General features: G+C 39.6%; 2 protein-coding genes across 3 annotated transcripts; one reads left to right on the top strand and one right to left on the bottom strand.

Moving 5' to 3' along the window:
• On the bottom strand, positions 1-17,184 carry ago2 (argonaute RISC catalytic component 2). 2 transcript variants are annotated; one of them, XM_086280026.1, is made up of 20 exons: positions 16,964-17,184; positions 15,741-15,788; positions 11,546-11,726; positions 11,338-11,458; positions 11,029-11,210; positions 10,794-10,930; positions 10,566-10,700; positions 9,138-9,225; positions 8,672-8,819; positions 8,461-8,580; positions 6,721-6,843; positions 6,473-6,606; positions 5,705-5,889; positions 4,653-4,812; positions 4,444-4,534; positions 3,831-4,025; positions 3,500-3,634; positions 2,565-2,666; positions 2,244-2,443; positions 1-2,158 (listed from the first exon to the last, which is right to left on the bottom strand). In XM_086280026.1, exons 1-20 carry the CDS (start codon positions 16,980-16,982, stop codon positions 2,050-2,052), a joined length of 2,613 nt encoding a protein of 870 aa, XP_086136152.1. In that variant the 5' UTR covers positions 16,983-17,184; the 3' UTR covers positions 1-2,049. The 2 variants fall into 2 exon arrangements, with proteins under 2 accessions (XP_086136152.1, XP_086136151.1); XM_086280025.1 differs by lacking the exon at positions 16,964-17,184 and having other exon boundaries at positions 15,741-15,810.
• A 2,440-nt stretch (positions 17,185-19,624) lies between these two features.
• On the top strand, positions 19,625-22,024 carry dlx5a (distal-less homeobox 5a). Its single transcript, XM_086279709.1, has 3 exons — positions 19,625-20,252; positions 20,655-20,839; positions 21,069-22,024. The coding sequence occupies exons 1-3, from the start codon at positions 19,895-19,897 to the stop codon at positions 21,381-21,383; spliced, it is 858 nt and encodes a 285-aa protein (XP_086135835.1). The 5' UTR covers positions 19,625-19,894; the 3' UTR covers positions 21,384-22,024.
• Positions 22,025-23,251: the final 1,227 nt, after the last annotated feature.

The raw sequence follows: 23,251 nt of genomic DNA, 5'->3' as shown, positions 1-23,251 counted from the left end.
GTAAAAGTTCATAATCTTGTTTGGCTAGGAAAGACTGTGTGTTACAAAGGATCCACCCAATTTATAGGCTATAAAATCTACAATGTTACAAATGACCACATAAATACTTCATCCTATTAGAAAGGTATGAAGACGTTGATAAGCACTAAGAAACGCTACTAAATGCAATATGCTAAAAACAACATAAAAAGCCCTGATTATCTACCTCTAGAAATGACTCCAATTCATGTGAGATACCCACTGCTAAATCTCTTGGTTAAAAATGATGCATAGTTAGAAAAGATAAACTACTCGCCTCCACTCAAGACTATGTCAACATTCGCCTGCTTATAGCATTAGTAAAACTTAGGTGGGATATTATTATATAATAATGTTATTAGTAACACATGACAGTCTTAAAAGGCCATATATTTGCATTTATCTGCATACAAAGACAATATTAATTTAGACAATTTTTTTAACACGTGGGCCAGTTTTTTAAAAAAGAAAAAAAAAACTATAATCTTTCAGCAGCTTCCACTGAAGGCTTATTCAAAATATACCTTATTACCAACATTACTAAATAGTATAAAGACTCACAAAAAAGTCATTTGCATAAAACCCAAGCTTTTGTGCGATGACAGCCCCTAGTTCTTGGAGCAAACACTACGTTAAAGAGGTTTTAAGGAATTTCAATCAGTTAAACTCTAAAATGTTGCAGCTTTGACTCCACTGTACCGAATGCCTGGTTACCGACAAGCCACACAAATGACACAGCAGAATACACGATCCTGTGTTATATACATTAAAAAAATAGAAGTAGGGTTGATGTGTATAAAGGGAGAAATAAACAATCATCACAAATGCCTAAAATGTCTAAAACATGAGCCAGCTACATGCATATCCATTGGAGAAGTTATTCAAATTTTAAAAAGTCTGTAAGAACAGATGGGAATCACACAGATTTTAACATGTTCCCCACTATGGTGACTTCCTAATCAAGTGTCTTTTGTCAACATGGCTCAGAATACATTAGAAATGTGTCCTTACTGGGAACCAGTCCCAATATATTACATCTCAGGTCACTGGTTTGTCAGTTCAGACTTAACAGTGGGGCAAAGGAGGAAAAAAAAAATGTTTGTCCCCCCCCCCAAATTTCTAAATACAAAAAGAGCTTCATTAAAAAAAAATAAATTAAAAAGTGTAGATTCAGGGGTTAAACAAATCTGATGTCAAGATCATTAACTGTCAAAAGAGTTGGCATAATAAGATCATCAGTGTCAAGAGGACAAATACTGGAAGAAAAATTCATTGTTTTACATAGAAGTGGCAAAAAAAAAAGAAAAAAGAAAGAAGATACTCTTAAATGGCACTTTTCATCACATAGTGCCCTATGTGGGGGAAAACGAACACAAACAACCCTCAATATATATATATATATATATATATAAGTACTTTTGTCCTGATTGAAGCGCTCATCCTGGTCAGTGCACTTTGCTTTGATAGGCTGATAAATAATGTCTGTGGGGAGGACTAAATCATTAGGCATATAACAGTTAATGGACCCCCACATCTTTTGATTTTTGCCTTCTCCCTTCAAGCACCAAGAGCCTAATAACAAAACAAAAGGAGAAGGAGGGCGACTGGCTTCTTCGAAATGTGAAACCACCCCACTGTATACTGTTTCCGCCTGCTAGTAAAAAAAAAAAAGAAAGAAAGAAAATTCTTCTATTAACATACAAACTCTGCCTTGTCTTTTCATAATTTTCACCCTTTTTTTAAACAGATAACAAGTACAAATACAACTAATGCACGACATGTAAATAAAGCCTCTTCCAGCTCAATCCTCAAGAAAGAATGACTCTTTTGCATGTTACAGTCTAATTGCTGGAATGGTTTTGGTGGGTTTAAGTACAATTGTAGACATTTGGGTTACTGACATGTTTGTCTGGTAGGGAGATCACAATGTGAAACCACTGTAATGTTATCTACAGCTGACAGTGAGACAGCGGAGGGTAGTGCGTTCCATCAGTGATGTCTCACCCACGCCTTCCTGGGAGTTGGGTGCTCTCAGGCAAAGTACATGGTGCGCAAGGTGTCCTGGTGGACCTGAACAGCTTTGGCCAAGGCCTGGTGGTCACGCCCATTGCTTTGACCTGATGTGTGACTGCCCTCGGCACTGAAAGAGAAAAAAGTTGCAGAACTGTCAGTTTTTCCAACAAGGAGACAAACATCTGCAAACTAAGAGATTTTAATTTCTTCACCTGTCATGCTCTTTGTCCACCAAGTGATAGCGAGCCCGGAAAGCCACCAAATGGGCATAGTAAGCTGGTGCTGGGATGGACACTGACCGGGTGCAGCGCACATAAGTGTGACAAAGCTGGTAGGTAAGGACCTGCAGTTCATCTGATGAGAAGTGGTTGTCGTCCCAGAGCACGTGATAGTGAGACGGCCTGCTGGTTCCCTGTCCGGAAGTAAAGCGGATGTCAGGTATAATGGGTTGTTTTTAACTCACAATCTGCTTTCATTAGAAAACACAGTGGAAGACGCCTTTATCAATACATCTTATCCAACTTGACTTTTACCTGAATGCCAGCATGACTGCAAAGGTAGAAGTCAAACTCTGATGGGTGAGTTATTTTGGTGTCCACTGTGGTGCCTGCCGGAATGTTGCCGCTCTTCCCAACCTATAAAAAAAATATCCATGGAAATGTCTGTGAAGGTTCTCAGTCATCTAGGTCATTGTAGTCAAAGGAGCTTGCCTTTCTTTGCAAGCTCCTTTGACATCCATGGAAATGCTTGTTAAGCTGGAATTGCTTAAGTGCACTCTGACCCAACAAGCCTACATTACTTTGAAACCTCCCAAGCTGGTGAATATAAAAGAAAAAGCACGCACGCACACACACACGCACGCACGCACACACATACATACATACAAGAGTTTGCCAAATTTCTCAACTATGAAAATATCCAAACCATGAAACACAACAAGAAAATCCCCACAGTGACTAAAGAAAAGAAAAACAACAAGAATAGAGTTGCAGCACGATAGGAGATAAAGTCAAAGGTGCCACACTCTACTTGCAGCCACCACAAAGGTTTAGATCACCTCTATTTTTATGCCTGGATCATGGAACATACAGGAGCATCTGGTTGGTTGGCTTTAGAGCTCTAACCTGATTATGATAAAGCAAGAGTTCAGCTAATTAATGTACCGCCAGTCCATTTAAAACCTTGAAGGATCATAAACATTTTAATAGACAAGAAGTTAGTGTGTCAAGGTGTTTTATTATCCCAGTTATTGTTTTTAGTTTTTGTTATAAGACAAGTTGTTGCATTTCATAGTGACTGCATATGATGATGGGATACTTAAAAATCTTTGAAACTTCCTCTGAAGCATTATTAGGGACACTGGTGAGAGCATCTTACATCACTCTATTCCTAAACTTGTATGCACTCAGTTAATAATTGACCCAGATCATTCATAAATTCCCAGCACTAGCAGTGACAGAGTACTAACCCTCTCATTTCTGTCCATACAGAACAGTCTCGTGTGGTGTCTCTTCTGAACAACCACAAAGGTAATACCAGGCTGGTAGTCCTTCTCTAGTTTGATGCAGGCCTCCCGGATTGCCAGCAGCTCATGCTGAAGAACCTGCACGCAACAAAGTCGTAAGATCTTAAAGGTAACCCATAAAACAATATATGTACAACAAAAGCATGATTAACATTTAACAGCAACTTCTGCCAGCTCAATTAATTTCCTACAACAGCACAAGTGCATAAGGAAAATCAATCACTTTTCCTGTTTGTTATAGTTTATTCTGTGTGGTTCTGGATATATGGATCACCTGGTTGAACTGGCCCTCAGAGATGCCATCCCGATAGTAGATGATTCTGGTGGGCTTGAAGCGGGTGGACTTGTAGAACTGGATCAGCAGCTCCCTCACCATGGTAGCCAGGTCCTGAATGATTTCCTGGCGGTGCTGCTGCACCCGTACTGTCGCACAGTACCGGCTGGGATGGGCATCCATGCTACCAACCACCTAAAATGAAAAGAAGGAATGAACAAAAACAGGTATGACCACATTAAAAAGGATTTACTGAGAATGACAAATGATAGTGATAGATGCTTCATCCTTTTGATGTCCCGTCCCACATAGTTTTTTACAATGAAAACAAACAAGCAAAAAAACAAAAAAAAACAAAAACAAAAACATGACAGACAACTGGACTTTCTCAGTCTATCACATTTTGATGACACTTTGATTAGGATGAGCTTGGAGGTCAAACAGTTTTCTTTCTAGTTTTTGAGGCAGTGATGTCACTGTCCTGTTGCATAATATGTGAAGTGTGTGTTTAAGCTAGAACACAGTATCTTGTTACTCTGTGTCAGTCCACACACACACACACACAAAAATATAACATATTGTGAAGGGTAGGTCGTAATGTGTTGTTGCTTACTGCAGCGATAGAGGGCTTTTTTCCATCTCCTGCAGGTGGATGTGTCACATCTGCACCAAGGAAGATCACTGGCTGCTGAAACACCACCGGCCTAGAACAGTAGATGTACATAAAAAAGTTTAACACAATGGCATAGCTTTCATGTGTTGAAAAAATATAAAAGCAACTCATTAGTTTCATGATAAGAATTCACCAGAATTTCCACTAACCTGCCCTGTGGGAGGAGGATGTTGTTAACACCGCCCAGCTTGACATTAATCTTCAAACACAGGTTGGAAAGAGTTTGAGGCGTCGTCTTTTGAACGTTCTTCACTTGCACGCACTGTGTGGCCATGCCAAGAACCGTGTCCCCAACACGTTTCACCTCAGCTAAAAACACATCAGGACAAGGGGGAGATATAATTTGATCTGCTATAATAAAAAATAAAAAAATGGAGTGTTGCACAATCTGCCCCAGACGATTTAGTGCACATAAGTAAGCTGACTAAAAGTATTTTCTACGTAAAGGATAAATGTCTGTTTTATTTATTTATGCACAAATGACTTAAAATAACTAACTTGAAGCTCAAAAATGAAGCGGAGTATATAACCTTTTCTGTAATTTCTTGTGGTTTACTTCTAAAGCAGATACAGAAGCAGTAAAACTTGTTGAGCAGGCAATAGCGCAGCAGCATGTTCAGATACACTAGAAGTGGGGAGTCGTCTTTGAAGTTGCAGCAGAATGCGGTTGGAGTGGTAGGGACTAATTAAAGACCCCCTTCAGGTTCAAGGAGAGTTATAAATAACATGAATAAAACTGTTCCCCGATTTCTGTTCTTTATAAAAGGTTAATGCTTCAGTTATTAATAAGAGTTTAATTATCAAAATGAGATACTTTTGTACAAGTACATGATGCCTAACTTTACCCAAACTCAATCACTTTAACCAACTCTCATTCTCTACAAAGCAGGCTTATACTTTTCACATCTGTTTGTGATGTCACAACTTTAACCACTTAACCTAGATTTAAAGGGAACTCAGAGAAACTCTGAAAACAGCCCTTGAGTGTCAAATTGTTTTACAGAGCTAAATGCAAGCATCCAGGCGAAGCAACAATGACCATACTTGTTTCTGAGTGAAGAGCCACACCAGCGGCTTTTAAAATGGTAAATTTAAACTGCACCTGGCTGGAGAAGCCACAGTGTTTGTTTGTTTGGAAACAATCAAACAAAAATAAATTTCTCAGACAAAATAAATACCATAGTAAAAGAAGATCCCTCACCATAAACGGGTGTCTTCCCTGGTAGGATCACTACCACCAGTTGGAGGCCCTGGTAGGTGTATTTGAGGTGCCTGAACATGGGCTCGACGCTGTCAGCTCCCTGGGCATATTTACAAAAGCAAGGTTGACCTTGGATAGGCATTCCTGCATCTCGAGAGATCTTCCTCAGCTGATCTGTGAAAGCTCTGACAGGTGGAGATCTTGTTAATTTAAAGATAAACGGGTTAAGACACAGTCCTAGTTTAGGTTAGATGACATTTGAGAGCTGCCTGCCTGCCTTAGATACATTGTATGAAGTTTTCAAATTATCCCATTGGACTGCTTTTCCTAACATTTATTTTTAAATTACAGTGAAAGTTTGGTTTTCCAGACTTCAATTAAAAAGGAGCTGGTCAGTCTTGGTGAGTGCCATGAAAAGTCAGGACATACTGACTTGCTTAAATACAAAAATAACATGAATGCAGTAAACAAAGCCTGGCTTACACACTGTAAATACACAGCACAGCTGTATGTAGTTGGCACGTGCTTTTACACAGAACTATATTTGCACAGTAAACTTGGTCAACATTTAACAGAAAAAACAAAAAGGACTGTGTGACTGTGTTTACGCACTTCTGTACAGGACCTACGCTCTGCTTTACAACTTTTTAAACACACCCAGCACCATAAGCCTTAAGCTGTCTACTATCAAACAATAACACGCACACACGATGGCATGACATACATCTGCATATGATAGATAACATACGTTCAATGTATCGCGCTTACTTAAGTAGGAGTTCGGTGCACTGTCTCTGTGGCGCAAAGCAGGCAATGGCCCACACTTTGATCTCAATACCAGTGTGGAACTGCTTGTTCCTCATGTCCCACACTCCCTGGATTGGTGTGGCTATTGCTTTGTTCTGCAAATTGCAATGAGAGCAACATCATAAGTGCTAATCACACCATCCACGATGAAGTTACTTGAATAAAAACGAATAAAGTAATTCATGCATTAAAAGCACATTAACACATACCCTGCCTCCATACAGTATGGAAGGAGCTTGTAGGACACGGCCATTCACTTCCGTCATCTCATCCCGAACCATCACTCCGAACTCACGAACGTAAGGGTCAGCGTTGAAGTTGGCACTCCTCATCTGAATAAACACACACACACACTCATTAGCATAATACAGCAAACTTTAAGATTTTAGTCAAGTTATTTATTTTCTTTTATTCATGTTTATTCATTTCATATTAAAGGTAATCTGTATTGTTATTAATGATAATCATAATATTATGTAGGGCTGCTCGATTATGGCAAAAATGATAATCACGATTATTTTCACTGAAATTGAGATCACGATTATTTGACGATATTTATTTAACCCTTTAAGACCTACCATAGAACCAAGTCCACCAGAGCTTATATTATTTTTTTTTTTTACATGTTGTAGTGCCATTTGTGGGAGCATTTCAAGTTGCTATACATCAATACAACTGTTATAGCCCATATTTTAATAATATGTATGCATTAAGTCCATAGTAATTACATAAATTGCAAAAAAGTGCAATAAACTACAAAAAAAATTGAAAATCGCTTTTGTTTTGTTTACATATATTTCTACTTGGAGAAATTTAAGAGGCTTATCCCTCAAAACTTTAAATACAATAAAGTTGCAAAAAAATAGTTTCCCACCACAGGAAATTTATTTTGAGTGTCTTCATAGTTTTATTTTGGAGATACACCAATTTTTATATACTGCAGGAAAAACAAAAAACAATCCTATGATGCAAATTTGCAAAGAAAACAGCATGTGCATCATTTCACTGTGGGAAGTGTTACGAACAGCTGATAGGAACGGCAAAGCGTGTTTCTGGAATATTATGTTTTTGTTCCTGCAAGCGCTTTTTATGCAATTTTTGCAAAGCTATATGTGGAACGAAACCGTGACCGAGGACAAGCTGATGGCATCAGATGTAAGTACAACTCCTCCGGTTTCATATGCAAAACAAATTATTGCGCTAGCTTACACGGTTCAGGTTCTACAGGGATTTAAAAATAGTTACGCAAAACGGAGCGTGCTGCTCTGACCGGCTTTAAAGGGTTAACAATAACTTTAAAAAAATAATATAAAATAGTGTGCAACACCACTGAAGTTTTTTTTTTTTTTTAAACTCTCTTTTCAACCAACGGCAGTCACTCTCCAAATAACTTCTGCTTAGCTTTCCGAGCTTCCCTCGGGCCCTCTTAATCAGCGGTCTCCACCCTTTTTTGCGCCACGGACCGGTTTATGCCCGACAATATTTTCACAGACGGCCTTTAAGGTGTCGCGGATAAATGAGGGAGGGGCTACTAATTGGCTCAGTCATTTTTAATGATCGTTGAAAGCCCAGATCGTAATCGTGATTAAAATTTGATTAATTGAGCAGCCCTAATATTATGGACTATGATTGTAAACATTCTATACCAATGAGCAAATTCATCAGCAGTTCACTACAACCATCAATCTCAAAGACTTTTGTTGTCTTTATTAGCAGTCCTTCCAGCACTGGCCTCACTGAACCCATTAATTTTTAAGTTTATCATGTTGGCAGTGCTTGCTATTGGCCTTAGAACTCTGGGCAAACATCAGTGATGAATCACTTGAGTGTAGCCGTTGGCACAATGTAAACATTCTCTGTTTTCCTTCACTTGTTGTTGCAGGAATGGTGTCAAACTTGTGAAAACTTAAGTTTTAAAAACAGTGTCTGTTACAGTTCATATAACTCACCAGTTTACTAATCTCATCCTGACGATCTGGTGCCGATCTGGCTGTGGCACGGATCATAGTGGAGGTCTGATTGTCTGTCAGCTTTTTGATGCAGCGCTGTCCTGCCACTATGTTACACACCTGGGGCGGACACGCGCAAATCATTTAGAAGAACAAAAAAACAAAAATCTCAAGTCACCTAGCTGGTGAACAAGAGGTTGATGATGCTTACCTCTAGAGGCAGGTAGGTGTGTTTCTGCTCCTGCCCCACCTGTAAACATGGCAGGTGGGGGTATCGCAGGATGAGCTTGTACTTGTCTTTGAAGTACTGAGCTACTGTGCACTCTATAGTTTGGCCATTCTCCTGTTGCAGAGGGAACCTAAAGATTTCCCAAAAAAAAAAAAAAAAAAGCATTCAACATGTGAAACCTTTTAAATCTACAGTCAGCAGGAATATTCTTAGACCAGTGTTTCCAAATTTGTACTACTTATAATCATGACAAGTCATCTAGACAGAAAGTTTGGTTTTAAATAGTATTTTGCAGTTAATCTAACAGGGCTAAATGCAGTTGTAGGTGATTTTTTTGTTGTTGCTGTTGTAAACCTTTAGCAAACCTGATATTTGAATTTTAAGCATGCTATTTATCTTGTTTTTAAAATTTAATTGAAAAATTATATTTTTAAAAAAGCATTCTTACGTTTGGTGGCTGGCTGGTCTTCTTGTCACGTTGCACACTCTGTACTTCCTCTTCATCTGCCCACAGTGAGTAATCTCAACCTTCAGGCCTGAATAAAGCAATCACAATAAAAGGAAACAAAGGTTGAACATAAACATTTTTGTTAAATAAAATTAAGGGAAAATTCATAACAGCAAACCTAACCAGTCATTTAAATCACCTTCAGCCAACTGAACATGGACACTTTAAAGAAGCTAACAATGGACAAGTAGCTAAAGGCAGCAGCCTTGGTTTGAGCAAAGCAGAAGAGAAGAGAATAATTTTCCTGTTATCTGGTGAAGTTATAAACATACTAGAAAATGATTCAAGTACATTTGTTTGAGCCTGCTTTTTTTGTAAGGTAAACTATGGCTACATTCACACCGCACGCAAAAGCGCATCAAATACGACTTTTTTGACCTTATGCGACCCATATCCGATCATGGTATGACAGTGTGAACAGCACAAATGCGATATTTTCAAATCCGACCGGGGTCACTTTCGTACGTGGTACTGAATCCGATACATATCTGATGTTTTAGAAAGTGATCGCATTAAATCCGTCTTTTACGTCAGTGACACAAGACAGACGCCAATTATCAGCGCTGGAGAAGCGCCCGAGAAGACATCGCGAACGCCTCCTGGCCATCCAGTGTAGATGTTAGTGAAACTGTTGGGAAGACAACGTTGGAGAAACGTGAACATTTTATTTGTACTGTATAATCTGCAGATTCTGACAGAAATCTGCAACTATCCTTTGAAGCACTGCTCCGCTCTAAAACAGCAATAAGAATAATTATTAGGCCATATGTAAATAACAAAATAACTTTATAACTTAAAGCAAAATTGGGAAACGTAAAGTGCAAAACAAGTCTTTATATTAAGGGCCATCAGTGAAACAATACTGTTTGGTCTGGCTCTAAGCAGAGTGCATTGCGTGTGCCATCTTCTTTGGCACATGCGGGTCACTTTGAGGGTTCACACTAGAGCGCGTTTGCTGTCACATTTTATTTGCAGTGCGAACAGGCAGACGAAAAAATTGGATTTGATCAAAAAAAAATTGAATTGAGCATTAAGACCTGCAGTGTAAACGTAGCCTATGTGAGCTAAAAGGTGTTTGGACAGTAACTAATTTCCACTCAAATATTTGCACCTCTTTACTGTAGCAGAATACTTTAATATGTATGCTGTCAGTTATAGTTGCTAAAAAGAAAATCAGCAGCAGGTAACGCTTAGAGAAAAACCAAAATTGGGAAAAAAAAAACTATTTACAACCTGTATCTGAAGAAAATTGATGAGAAAATAATCTAAAAAAGTATCAGATAAGAATCTGAACTCACAAATAAATGTTTTTTTATACATCAAAGCTCCCAAAATCATTAAAAATATGAGCTCCTACGTTTATCTTACCTTTGATTTCTTTTGTAAATTTCACTCGTTGAGAGTCTGTCAAGGGTTTCTGCTGTTCTTCTATGCTTTTGAAATCCAAGACCTCGCACATAAACTCAATTACAGGTTGGGCTTTGTAGAACGCAGTGGCCGAAACTGAAAGTAATTAGACACAGAGTTTCAGCTTATGGAAAAAGCTCAACTTTAGACACATTTTGCATGAGAAATGAATCTTATTGTGAAAATTACCATCGATGTTGAGCATCATTTTCCAAAGGGACGGCCTAACAGACTGGTGGAAACCAAACCACACCTCTCTCCCTCCACCAAGAGGGTTTGAGCATCCCTCTGAAGGAGTGAAGAAAGAGCGTCCCACTGGGGTATACCTGCAGAAGAAAAGCACCAGCAGAAAGCCAACAGTATTATAAAAGGATAAAATAAAGAGTCAAAACTATAACTGACAATGACAGAAATTCTGATGTACCTCATAGAAGGCAAATGTCTCATGACCACATCCAAGGCTTGAATAGTCTCAAAAGGGACGCTGGGTAGCCGTCCTGACAGTGCCTCATGCAGAGCTTGCAGGCTAACGCAGGACACCCACTTGATGGCTACTTTGAAGCTGCGGTCTTTCCCTTCACCAGGAATAGTTACCTCAAGCTCCACCTGTGTGATCAGTTGGGAGGAAATGAAGAGATACAATGCAGTCATATTGCAGAAATACTCATACTTTTTTTGTTTTGTACTCAAAATAGAGCTTTTACTGTTACAGGTTGATGTGTGGAATACATACTTTGTCTCTGCCTATTGGCAAGGGCATGGCAGTGTAAAGGTTCTTCCTTCCATCATACACCGGCTTTCGATCACCAAAGATCTGTGTTTTAAAGTGCTGGACCATGTGCTCCACAATTTCCCTGAAAAGAAAATGAAATGGACAAATTACCAGCAATGCCCCAGGTAATTATCTGCTGAACGATAATGAAATATCAACAAGGATATACCGATTGACCCTCCGGGGGCATTTTTCAGGCTTGATGTCAATGTCATAATGATAGACCTCCAATTTGGGGATTTCCATCTCAAAAAAGTTAGCCTGGAGCTTGATTGTCCTGCCCATGGTGCCAAAGTCTGGCCGTGATGGTGGCTTGAACACATATTCTGGCACTGGGGAAGATGGGGGATCTAAAACATGTGAATCAAATGAAGCAACAAAATAAATGGTAAGAATGGCATCAAAAAGACCTTTAAGACCCAACCAGCAATAAACTGCCTTATAAACAAAGAGTTGTGGTTGCACATGTAAACGAATTGGAGCATGTTTCACTGATCTAAATCAAACGTAAAACAAAAATCTGCTGTTGGTTTGCATTGCAATTAGTGGTGCAACGGATCACAGTTGATCCCTAATCCGAACCGATCCCACTCCACGGTTCGGGACGCACGTGATCTGAAGATTCGAAAAAAGAAGAAAAAAAAGTATGTGTATGGTGCGCGTGGTCGGTCTGTCAAGCGATAGTTATGGCCAGTGCTAGCAGTCCAAGTGGAGGAGCAGAGGAAATTGCGGTATTTAAGCAGTCCTTTCCTGCCCAGTCCGACCGGGCTAAAGCTATTACAAAAGCTATTGGGGTGTTTAGCTGCAGACGGGAGGCCGTATTCCCTTGTGCAAAACAAGGGGTTTAAACTATGATGAACGTGCTTGAGCCACACTATAATATCCTGTTGCGCGTCCACTTTAGTGGCAAGATCGTTCCAAGCATGTATGAGCAGGAAAAGTTTAAAGTTATGGCTGAACTGTCCCAGGCATCTTCTGTTGCCCTACTACTACAAATGAGTGGACCTCCAGGGCAACGGAAAGCTACGTGACCATGACAGCTCATTATATCACAGCGGAGTGCGATATAATGAGCGGTATGTATTATTGTAGGGTCTACCTTACAATATAAAGCGCCTTGAGGCGACTGTTTTTGTGATTTGGTGCTTTATAAATAAAACTGAATTGAATTGGGTGGTAGATACAAAGCCCTATACTGCCCTATATTGAACCATAATTTTTTTGTTTTTTAATAATTGCGTGGAATGAGTCTTGAGTTGAATGTTTTTAACAGGCAAAAAATACTTCAATAAGTGAATAAGTAAATGTTAATTTTTTGTCTTTTTTCTTTTTTTGCTGATCTGAAAATTGATCCGATACGTGACTTAAAACCGTGATACGATCCGAACCGTGAGATTTTTGATCCGTTGCACCACTAATTGGAATACACATAATAATGCCTAATAGTGGGTTAGGGTTAGGAAAGAAACAATTGAAAAAATTCTCAGAGATTAGGCATACATAAGCAGTAATAACAGTGTGCATAATGCAGTATGATCATTTTAATCAAGTGATCAAGATGTACTGTAGGGGTAAATAGGTTTTTTGTTTTGTTTTTAAAGTCAGGAGCATCACGAATGTGCACTAACAATATGACTTACCCATCAGCTCTAACTGGCATCATTTCAAGGATATTATATATGCGCTATTTGGAAAATATTATACTAATATTATAATAAAACAGAATGACTCAATTTATAATTTAAACAACACCACATGGTTTTGCAGCTCCAGGACACCGACTTAATTATCCAAATACACTGAATAATCCTCCGAATGTTTGTAGCTTTGCTTCCATCAATTACACTAGGAAAACTAAAAGTGTCACCTGTTGATAAACAGTATCGTAGTATTTGGACCTCCCCAGCTCCAAATCAGAACCAATCTGTTCTTCCTATGCTAGGGCTGCAGCAAATTCAAGTGTGTGCATCTCAATTGATTCAGCATAAAAGGTTCTGTATAAAACTTCTTCCATCTGGTACAACATGTCAGCTGATTTCAGTACTTTCACAAATGGGTACACACCAAAGCTATGTCCACGTGTGCATGGGATTTTTTTTTAACCCTGGAGAACCCATGGGGTCAAATTTGACCCCATGGGTTCTCCAGGGTTAAATGAGGATTTCCCCCATGAAATATAACAAAGTGACATCAAGCGCTGTGATGAACATGCCTAAGCAACATGTGATGATGTAGCCCTAACTGTACAGGAACGCTGGCCAGTTACATACAATAACACGCTTCACAGTCTGATGTCAAAAAACAAAACCGAGGCATGTTGAGAATGTAAGACAAAATGTCAGTTTTCCTCGTCAACACACAAACACAGAAGCACAGTATCTGTGAATCTTCACCCCTGGAAGCAGCAAAGGCTGCTTTGGGTGATCTGAAACAACGTTTACATGTGGACGAAAGTCCAAAACACACAGAAAAACAAATCTATGTTTACAAAACTGTATGTTTGTGAACAGTGGCTGAGGATGGGGGGCAGTGGAGGGGATCTGGGTGACATCTGATACTTTTGCTACTATTAGCAGCTGCAGGATTCAGTGTTTCAGAGAAGTCAAACAAAATTATAAATAATTTATCTGACATCCGCTAACTCTTCATCACACCATCTCTGACCTAGAACCTGACTCATGTAGGGTTTTGAAGACTGAAGCCAATATTGGGGTATTTTAAACTCAAATATATGACTGGTATTTTCATTCTTTCAAACACACAAAAAATTTGTATGTATATTTATTTATTTGCTAGTTTATGCTTTGCCTGACTCTGCTCAGATCAGCTCCTTCTTTCATTTATGGTGACCCAAACACTGTTGCAGGGAAGCTGCAGAGTACCCACTAGCGGACAAGCTATACACCATCAACATTCAGAACGTGTTTGAAAGGGTGTTTCTCTCGCCTGTTCTGTAACTTATCTGATTTTATAATTGCTGATACTGAAAGTTGGCAAATAGCTAAAATTGGCTGAGCAATCGGTTGGACTCTGCTTTAAACATTTAGCCATCACAAAATCAGCCACTGTAAATTTGTGCCTCATCTGCTAACAATCTGTCTAAAACAGTGATAATGGGTGACTTTTCACAAATGTGTTCAGGCTGTCCTAGAAAAATGAAAAAGCACAAGCTGCAGCTGTCATTTTGAACAAGTTTTAGTCAACAGACCGCACAGTTGTGGATGTAGAGCTCATACGGAGTATAAATACACCACTGAATAAATTCTTCAGAGAACTTCAATTAAAAAAATTTTCAATTTAACTGAAATTACAAAGAAAAAAGACAAAAAAAGGCAACTTGTATAATTTCTTTTTCAAACTTGATTAAAATGCTCAGATTATTTTTCTCATTCATAATTTGACTGTTTTAACTTATCTGCAGTAAGCCTTCTGGGGAATTTAATATTTACTTTTTTAAACAAATTGAGAAAAAAATGTTTCTTCATATTTTCTGATTTCTTTGTTGGAACAAAAATAATAAATAATACAGCTACTTTTCACCTGTGCCTTTATTCACAACAAGTCACCACAGCAGGCAGCTTAACATGTTTGATTTGTCACCTTTTCTTTTTAAATTATGTTTTTGTTTTTTACACTGGATACCCCTTCCTGACCCATCCCCAAAGGGGTTCTTTTTTTCCAAATCAGTAAACCACTACACTATGTAGCCACACTGACAATAATATACAAGTTGATATAAGAAAAACGTTTTTTAATCTCACATTTGTAATTATTTTGATACAGTAGTTGAATTATTCTTATTAATATTAACAACAACAACATTAACACATGTACCAAATCTACATCAAATCACTATATTATACCCTGAAAGATGATTTTAAATGTTAACATTTTTGCAACTTATTGTAGGAGATGCACACAGCTCTCATTATTGCTGGACAAGCTCGGCAATATCTGCAACTTCAGTTATTTCAGTCAGGACACACTCCATTCCCTTCAGTGCATTATCTTTTAGCTCCAGCGCTGTTCATTCAAACAGAAAACCTTTAATAAAGCCTAGCAATATATGGTGGATTTTAATAAGTGCCCTTTAGTTAAGTGCTCTGCACATAAGCGCACAAAATGAGGTGTACTAGTGCTGACTAGTTGAAGAGAAAAGCATCTTCTGTAGACTCTCACTTACAGAATCAAAATACCTATATGCTTTTTGCTGGATGGTGTCACTATCAGGTCCTGTTGTTTTTCAGATGAGTACATATTGTGATGCTTGAAGGATGTGCGAGAAAAAAAAATGTTGCCACTTACACTGGACCACTACTAGGGTCAATTTAAAGTGTTAAAGCCCGAATATGGGAAAAGCTTACCAGAGCTTACTGACCCAGTAGAACGAGGTCCCTCAAGCATCTCAGCAGCTACAGAGAACAAAAATAACATGTTATAAATGCTCAAAGATCCGCTCAGTCTGATACACACTGTATTTTAAAATAAAGAGTGACAAATGTGTACACCTAATAACATAGTACAGCCCAGAAACCAAAGATTCCTGCTTAACATAACAAAACCATTTGTTTATGTAGTAAGCAGTAAGAGAGCGCTGCTCATTTATTACACTAGATACATCCCAGCAGGCCTTTCTTATCACTTCCACAGGAGTCTTATCAATAGACACGCAAAAAGTATTGAGCAGCTGGCAATCTAACGGATGAAGCCACCCCTTCCCCCTAGAAATAAACTGCTTCAACACACAGAGTCGTGTTTTGGTTGAACAAAACATCCTCGTTAAAATAACTGCAAGTGGGGAAAAAATTATCCAACATAGTGTTGATGTCGCCTGTACTCTCTTTCATTCCGCCAAAAAAAGCCAGCTGCCAAAAACCCCGAAACGCACACATGAAATACGCATGTATGCAAATCTACACACACAAACACAGCGTCTGTCTGACTAACGACAGGCGGCTCAGCCTGTCGCTTAACTATCACTCTACCTAACGTCAAACTTAATCAGACTTCTCCTATATCGTTTAGTGTCTTAAAGCCGGTGTTACACTGAAAATACGATCCGGTGGCGTTAGTGCGTTTATACAGCTGGTGTATTAATGTGACATATGTAAATGTGGCGATTTCAACTGTCAGGCTAATCGTATCCCAGACTGGTGATGAGATTAGGTCGGCCTCGAAATATTGCTTCAACTAGTGTGTTTAGCGCTTCAGTTCGAGAAAATGAATGATATGCGTTTACGTTCGTGTGATTTGTTAAGAAAACATAAGCCAGCCAACCCCCACTTGGTGAAAGTGCAGTGAGTTAACTAAAAACAAGTTCGGGAAACCAGGTGCCGTTGAAGCTAGCGTGGCTAGCGGCAGCTTGTTGTTGGAAGCTAGCTAAGCTTGCCTCTAGTACTAAAACACTTAAAACTGGGACGACACGTTCCTCGTCAAAGCCGTTGTTGAGTTTTATCGTAACGAGTTGGGTGAAGCCGGAACATAGCAAGCACTTCATCGATGCAGCACAGAAAAATGCCGCTCCGTTATCGTCAGTTTTCTTTGGCCGCATCACGTAGCCGATGCTAACGTTAGCCGCAGCACTTACCTCCAGCAGAGGAATACATTTTGTCGACTTTTTTTAAGCGTGTGTCGTGGACGCACAAACACTCCACTTAGTTTTTCGCAGAATTCCACCAAAACTCATCCGTAGTCGAAGTGTATTTATATGTCCAAGTGCAAGGAAGGAAACTCGGTTCTAAAAACAGATATTTAGTTAGCCAAGTGGTAAATATTTGAAGTCTCTCATCCTCGGCTCGGCCCCATCCCCCCAACACGCAAAACGAGAGCCGAGAGAAAAGAGAGCGCAGGGTAAAGAACCACGCGCTTCAAGATGATTCCTTCCCATTCCTTCCGCCTTTGGTCACTTTACTTTAGGTAGTGTATATATTTACATTTGGACTTCTTTTTTTAATCACCCTTTTTTTTTTTACAAGATATATGTATTCATCCCATCAGTGTAGTCATGAATGTGGTCAAAAAGCTAGTATCCGCATCAGTCCACGAAATTTGATTCTTTTTTAAAATAAATAAAACACATACTATATAACACATACGTACACACAATATAACACAATTTAGAAAAATCACGTTTCCTATCAGATTTAGTATTTTATTATCCAAAGTTAACATTTTACACGGTTGCAAACATTTCAAATACGGTTATTTCGACTTGAGGGGAAATATTAACGTTTAGATTTATGCAAAGTGGGGAACTATCTTGCTTTTCGGTGACGTCAGACGCACGCTGCGCGGTCTCAGTAGTGATGCTAATTCAAATCTTTAAAAAAAACCACCACAGAGATCGCTTACCTGGCTTAAAAAACAACATGACTTTTTATAACCTGGCTAAAATACAGGTCTGGTTTAAATACGTACATATATATGTATATAGCCACGAATCTCGGTTTTTAAAAATGTCAACAAGCACAGCAACATACCAAGTAGTTTGTTTCTTCGGCGGAGGAAGCATTTCCGGGGTACCAAAGTTTTTTGTTTTGTTTTTTTATAATACCCATAGCTAGTGCATGGTAATGGATCCACAAAGAAATTCCAACGTTATAGTTCATTATAATATAACGACGGTACATACAGAAGATTTATCAAGCCATGTGATTTTATATTACACGTTGAATTTTACTTATGCTAAAAATTACATAAACTTTAATTAAGCGGAATGAATGAAATAAAATTAGATGTACACGCTCAAGAAGTGAATTATTGTCTATAGTAACAAAAAAGCTGAAGACGATACACACAGGTAGGTTGTTTCTATTGAATGTTTTTGAATGTGTATGTTTATTTATTATTTGCTCATCCAGATTCCCCATTTTACATCTGACTGGGGTGAAAGAAAAACAATAATAAGAGGGATCCTTCTTCATTGGTCCCTTTAGTGATTGCCACAACCGCCATCTCTTCCTATCCCTTATTTAGCACCCTTTGCCCAGTATATCTACTATCCCTCCACTGCACATGTCCAAACCATCTCAGCCTCGCCTCTTTCTAATTGACTCATTTCTAATCCTGTCCATCCATGGGACATTTAGAGGGTCTATTTAAAATGATATGACTGACATGGAGGGGTGTCACTGTGTAAGCCATTTGTTTATTAATGTGTAGTTATGTATTTATGTCACATTAAATGAATCTGCGTTATTGTTTTCGGGTGCTCTTTCTCTTTCTGTTTTCGGAGAGTAGATAGTGCTGCATGTCTCTTTAACTGTGAGCCTGGTTTCACGTAGCTGATGCCGTTTAAATTAAATTATTTATTGTATGAGTTGCAGATTTGAGTTATGAAACATGCAGAATGTTTCCGCATGTGTGCATCCAGTTAGCAGCACCTGCTGAAACGCCCATGTAGTCTTCCAAAACTTTGAAACAGTTGCAGGCTCTTTTATCAGATTAAACTGTTACCAGTGTCACGTGATTCCCCTTTCCCCGTTAATTTAATCTAATGGGTATATTTTTAATCTGGGCGTCTGGGTTGTGTCAAATTTGAGTGCATTTATTTTATGTTGTGTTGTGGGTTTGCCAAGGTGAACGACGTGCAGCCCCTCGCTTTGTCCTCTTGTCGGCGCTGTTTACCACTGAATGTGTGGGCTGACGGCCGGAGCTCTGGTTTGTGTGCTCGGCAGCATGCTTCAGGAGGGAATAACATGGATTAATATTTAATGAGCCGTTTATTGATGCCGAGCTGTGTAAACAGACCGTGTTTGATTTGCCGATGATGTACAGAATATTTGGCATCATTCATTTGATGCAAGAAAAGCTTTTTTGAAATTTCCATGGGGGTTAGGCTATGTGCCTCTTAAAACGAAAATGAGAATATATATATGTATGTATAAAAAACCCGAGCTCATTGGCTTAAGCTGCTCAGTTTCATGTCTTTGCGATTTTCTTTTATTATTAGATTATTACATTTGATTCCATGTTTCCATGCGTGACTAGAGCAGCTAGTGAATTCTGTTCTGATAAAAACGCGTAAATAAAGATTAATAAAGACAAGCGTGATAATCGGTGGCTCTTGCAGCACGGGCCTTTTTGGTAATAGGATTTGTCCTTCTAATTTATCCTTCTGATGAATTGGCGACACTTTAATTGCTGCCATTGATTGATAGTATAAAAACACAACAATGCAGCCAACATGCAGCCCGGGTGGCTTCCCCCCTTATAAGAAAGCTGGCGGAGTGAATTGGGTGTAGCTGTGTCTGTGTGCGCCTTGGCCAATGGAACCAGATCCTCCCTGCAGTGCGTAAGAGCGCGATTTAGGATTTAACCAAGTCTTTGCTGCGGGGCTGGCTGCAGTCTTCACCAGAGCCCGACGGCCTGAGAGCCTTTCAACAATGCCAGTGTAGTTTTTTTTCTACACCGCTCTGGAGACAGACGCTCTCGGTTTTTATTATTGATTTTTTTTTCTTTCGTGTTTTTTTCCCCTGCTGATTAAATAAAAACGAACCCACGCGCTCTCTCTCGAAGTATGACCGGAGTTTTTGACCGGAGGATCCCGAGTGTGAAATCTGCAGACTTTGAGAGCTCCTTTCAACTCTCCAGCATGCACCATCCGTCTCAGGAATCTCCTACTTTACCCGAATCCTCCGCCACGGATTCTGGCTACTACAGTCCCGCTGGAGGAGTCGCTCACGGCTACTGCTCGCCCAGCTCCACCTCTTACGGGAAGCCTCTGAATGCCTATCAGTACCAGTACCCGGGTGTAAACGGATCTGCTGGAAATTACTCGACAAAATCCTACACAGATTACAGCTCCTACACGACCCCCTCCTACCACCAGTATGCTGGGACTTACAGCAGAGTGCAAGCCCAGCCGAGTCCACAAGGTACGGGCCTAACATTTTATATTTTAATAAAAGCAGATTGTTAGAGGGTTATGAAGAAAAAATAAATATATGGTTGGTTTTTTAAATTTTTTATCCAGGTTTACCATTTCGTCGACTGCTGATTTGCACTAAAGGTCTATAAATGCGTAATTAAAAGAAAAAATGCAAATGCATGCTTCAAATTATTTCATTTAAGTCCATTTAAAGGAACCACTTACTTTCCTTTTAGTTGGACTGAAATGCATCTGGTCCATAAAAATGTATGTTTTTTTTGTTATTACTGTTATTTTAATACATCTGAACGATGACACACACACACGTAATAGATAAATTCCGATAATGCGGTTTTGGGGGAAATGGATACATGGTTATACACGGTTTTGTTTTTTTGTTTTTTAATAGAAAAAGAGATAAGCGAGCCTGAGGTGAGGATGGTGAATGGCAAGCCGAAGAAAGTGAGAAAACCCCGGACAATCTACTCCAGCTTCCAGCTGGCCGCCTTGCAGAGGCGGTTTCAGAACACACAGTACCTGGCGCTGCCGGAGAGAGCCGAACTGGCCGCCTCGCTGGGGCTAACGCAAACACAGGTGGGATTTTCGATGAAAAATACATCTCAGATCTCTCAAATCACTTTTAATTTGGAAGAAATTATCGTGTTTTAAGTGTTTCAAATGTTGAGAATAAAATAATGATTTTGCGATGTTTTCTGGCTTTCTTTGTGCGCTTTTACGCAAGGAGCGTTTTTTAAGCTCCATTTGTTTTTGAGGTGATTTCGGAAGTAATCATAATAATAATGCGATTTTTGGCTCCTTACAGGTGAAAATTTGGTTCCAAAACAGAAGATCAAAGATGAAGAAGATCATGAAAAACGGCGAGCTTCCCCCGGAACACAGCCCCAGCTCCAGCGACCCCATGGCCTGCAACTCTCCACAGTCCCCGGCCGTCTGGGACACACAGGGTCCCTCCAGGCCGCACAGTCTACAGCCACAAAGCATCAACACGACGGCTTCTAACTTTTTGGAAAACACGGGGTCATGGTACACCTCAGCCGGCAGCTCCATGACTTCCCACCTGCAGACCCCTAACTCAATACAGCATTCGTTGGCTCTTGGAGCGGGGACGTTATATTGAAAAAAAAGAAAAGAAAGAAAACTACACTAAACAAAAAACAAACCTATTGTTGATTTCATTTCCCCCTCCTTCTATGGGACTCGTGTTCAAATTTCAGAGGAATATGCAATGTATTTGATGGCAGTCATAGAAGAAACGTGTAAAATGTGTAAATGTGTGCATGTAATTTATTGCATTTTGGAAGACTATTAAACGTTTAAATGGACAATGGAACTTTGAACCCCACCCCCCTGCCTCCCTGCAGTCTCTTGTTATTTTAAACCCTCAGTTATTTTCTCTGAAAATCACGACAAAAGCTCGCAGACAGCCTCAGGTGACATTTTTTTGTTGTTTGCTTCCACAAGGTTGTAAATCACGGCTGCGAGGTACGTCGAGCTGAACGATCAGCATCAAATCTTAATGGTTTTCATGTGCAATTACGGCCTAGGAGTGCGTCGTTTGGGGGTTTTTTATGTTTTATATTTACTAAAAAATGGTATTTGTCTGAAAAGATTTTTGCAGGTAAAATTTAGTCTATTTTTTTCCTAAGAAATGACAATTTAAAAAAAACCATATTTGAATGAAGGCAGTTTATCCATTTGCGATGAATGCAAAATCGGAAAAATTAAAGGGCAAATTTCTGACTGAGCTTACATCAAGCAAACATTTGTCAAGATAAATACCTGTAAAAGGAACGGTACAGGCAATGGTAAGCGTCAGCCGACCACACCAATCACATTTTACTGAATCGAGCTGGGTGTATTTGTTCTGTAATATTGCATCTATTATTGCTACAGTAAGTCGGCAGTAGCTTATCTTCTTAATGTCATTTTTAATTTTATCAGACAAATGGTAACATGATAGGATTTGCTCATGATACAGTAATAATTCATATTTTTCAGTCAGTCCCCGTATTCTTCTTCATATTTTTATTCTTATTATTATTGCACCTGATTGAGTCTTTAAGATAGTCTGTAAGGGAAGTGCCCGCTTCTTCCTGCAGACGGTCTGCAGCCTTTCTCACTTCTTTGTGTCCCCTACAATTAGTCGCTTTGAATGGCAAGAGAGGAGGCGAGGGGGGCGGCACGGAGATCTGAGACAATCCGCATTCCTGTGGGGGTAGACCGGCTCCAGAGCTCTGCCACTCCCGGCCGCCGTACACAGCCCACCTTCCTGCTTAAAAAATGCAAGAACTGAAAAGAAAAAGGAAGAAAATCCTACACAGTTTGAACATGTCATTAGCAGCCGATAATACCAGCTCTGCCAGTGGGGGTTAAAAAAAAATCCATTAAACAAACCGTGCCACTGTGACAAACTTAAGAGAATTGATCTAACTGAATCTGCCCGACCATATGCGCCAAGATCCCCTTCTCTCTCTCTCTCTCTCTCTCTCTCTCTCTCTCTCTCACTTTATCTCTCTCTCTCTCTCTCACAACATACACTAAACAATGCTGCATCTGACCCACACACTGACCCATGCAAGTTACCATTTCCACCTGACACAGAACCCTCTTCCTGATTGCAGCCCACTGAATAGACTTCACACACACACACACACACACACACACACACACACACACACACACACACACACACACACACACACACACACACACACACACACACACACACAGCTATAGGAAACGCTGTCCCTAAAGCACTGGCAGCTCTGCTGCTTTAAGCACGATTTCTGCTGTGAACGAAACTGCAGAGCGGTCACTGCGATGCTAGTGTGTCACTCCAGAAATGTAAAAATTTAACAGGGCACGTGCACGTGATCAAGAACACTTTGGCGCGCGAACAGACGGGCACACACGGGTTTATATGTCTCCTACACATACAAACACACACATACACACACAGACAAACCACACAAAGACACACACCTT

This window comes from Aulonocara sp. 'chitande type north' Nkhata Bay, linkage group LG22, assembly GCF_057382095.1.
Source record: "Aulonocara sp. 'chitande type north' Nkhata Bay isolate Kocher_YH1m ecotype deep benthic linkage group LG22, A_spYH_male_GT1.1, whole genome shotgun sequence".
NCBI lineage: Eukaryota > Metazoa > Chordata > Actinopteri > Cichliformes > Cichlidae > Aulonocara > Aulonocara sp. 'chitande type north' Nkhata Bay.
The sequence above is the reverse complement of the archived record's forward strand: the minus strand, read 5'-3'. Positions and strand labels throughout refer to the sequence as shown.

Coding starts and splice junctions, on each gene's coding strand:
- dlx5a (XM_086279709.1), top strand. CDS start 19,895: ATGACCGGAGTTTTTGACCGGAGGATCCCGAGTGTGAAATCTGCAGAC. Junction 20,253..20,654: donor AGCCCAGCCGAGTCCACAAG/GTACGGGCCTAA, acceptor GTTTTTTAATAG/AAAAAGAGATAAGCGAGCCT. Junction 20,840..21,068: donor TGGGGCTAACGCAAACACAG/GTGGGATTTTCG, acceptor GGCTCCTTACAG/GTGAAAATTTGGTTCCAAAA.
- ago2 (XM_086280025.1), bottom strand. CDS start 15,810: ATGTTATTTTTGTTCTCTGTAGCTGCTGAGATGCTTGAGGGACCTCGT. Junction 9,226..10,565: donor ATTTACAAAAGAAATCAAAG/GTAAGATAAACG, acceptor TGCTTTATTCAG/GCCTGAAGGTTGAGATTACT. Junction 5,890..6,472: donor TGCACCGAACTCCTACTTAA/GTAAGCGCGATA, acceptor TCCACCTGTCAG/AGCTTTCACAGATCAGCTGA.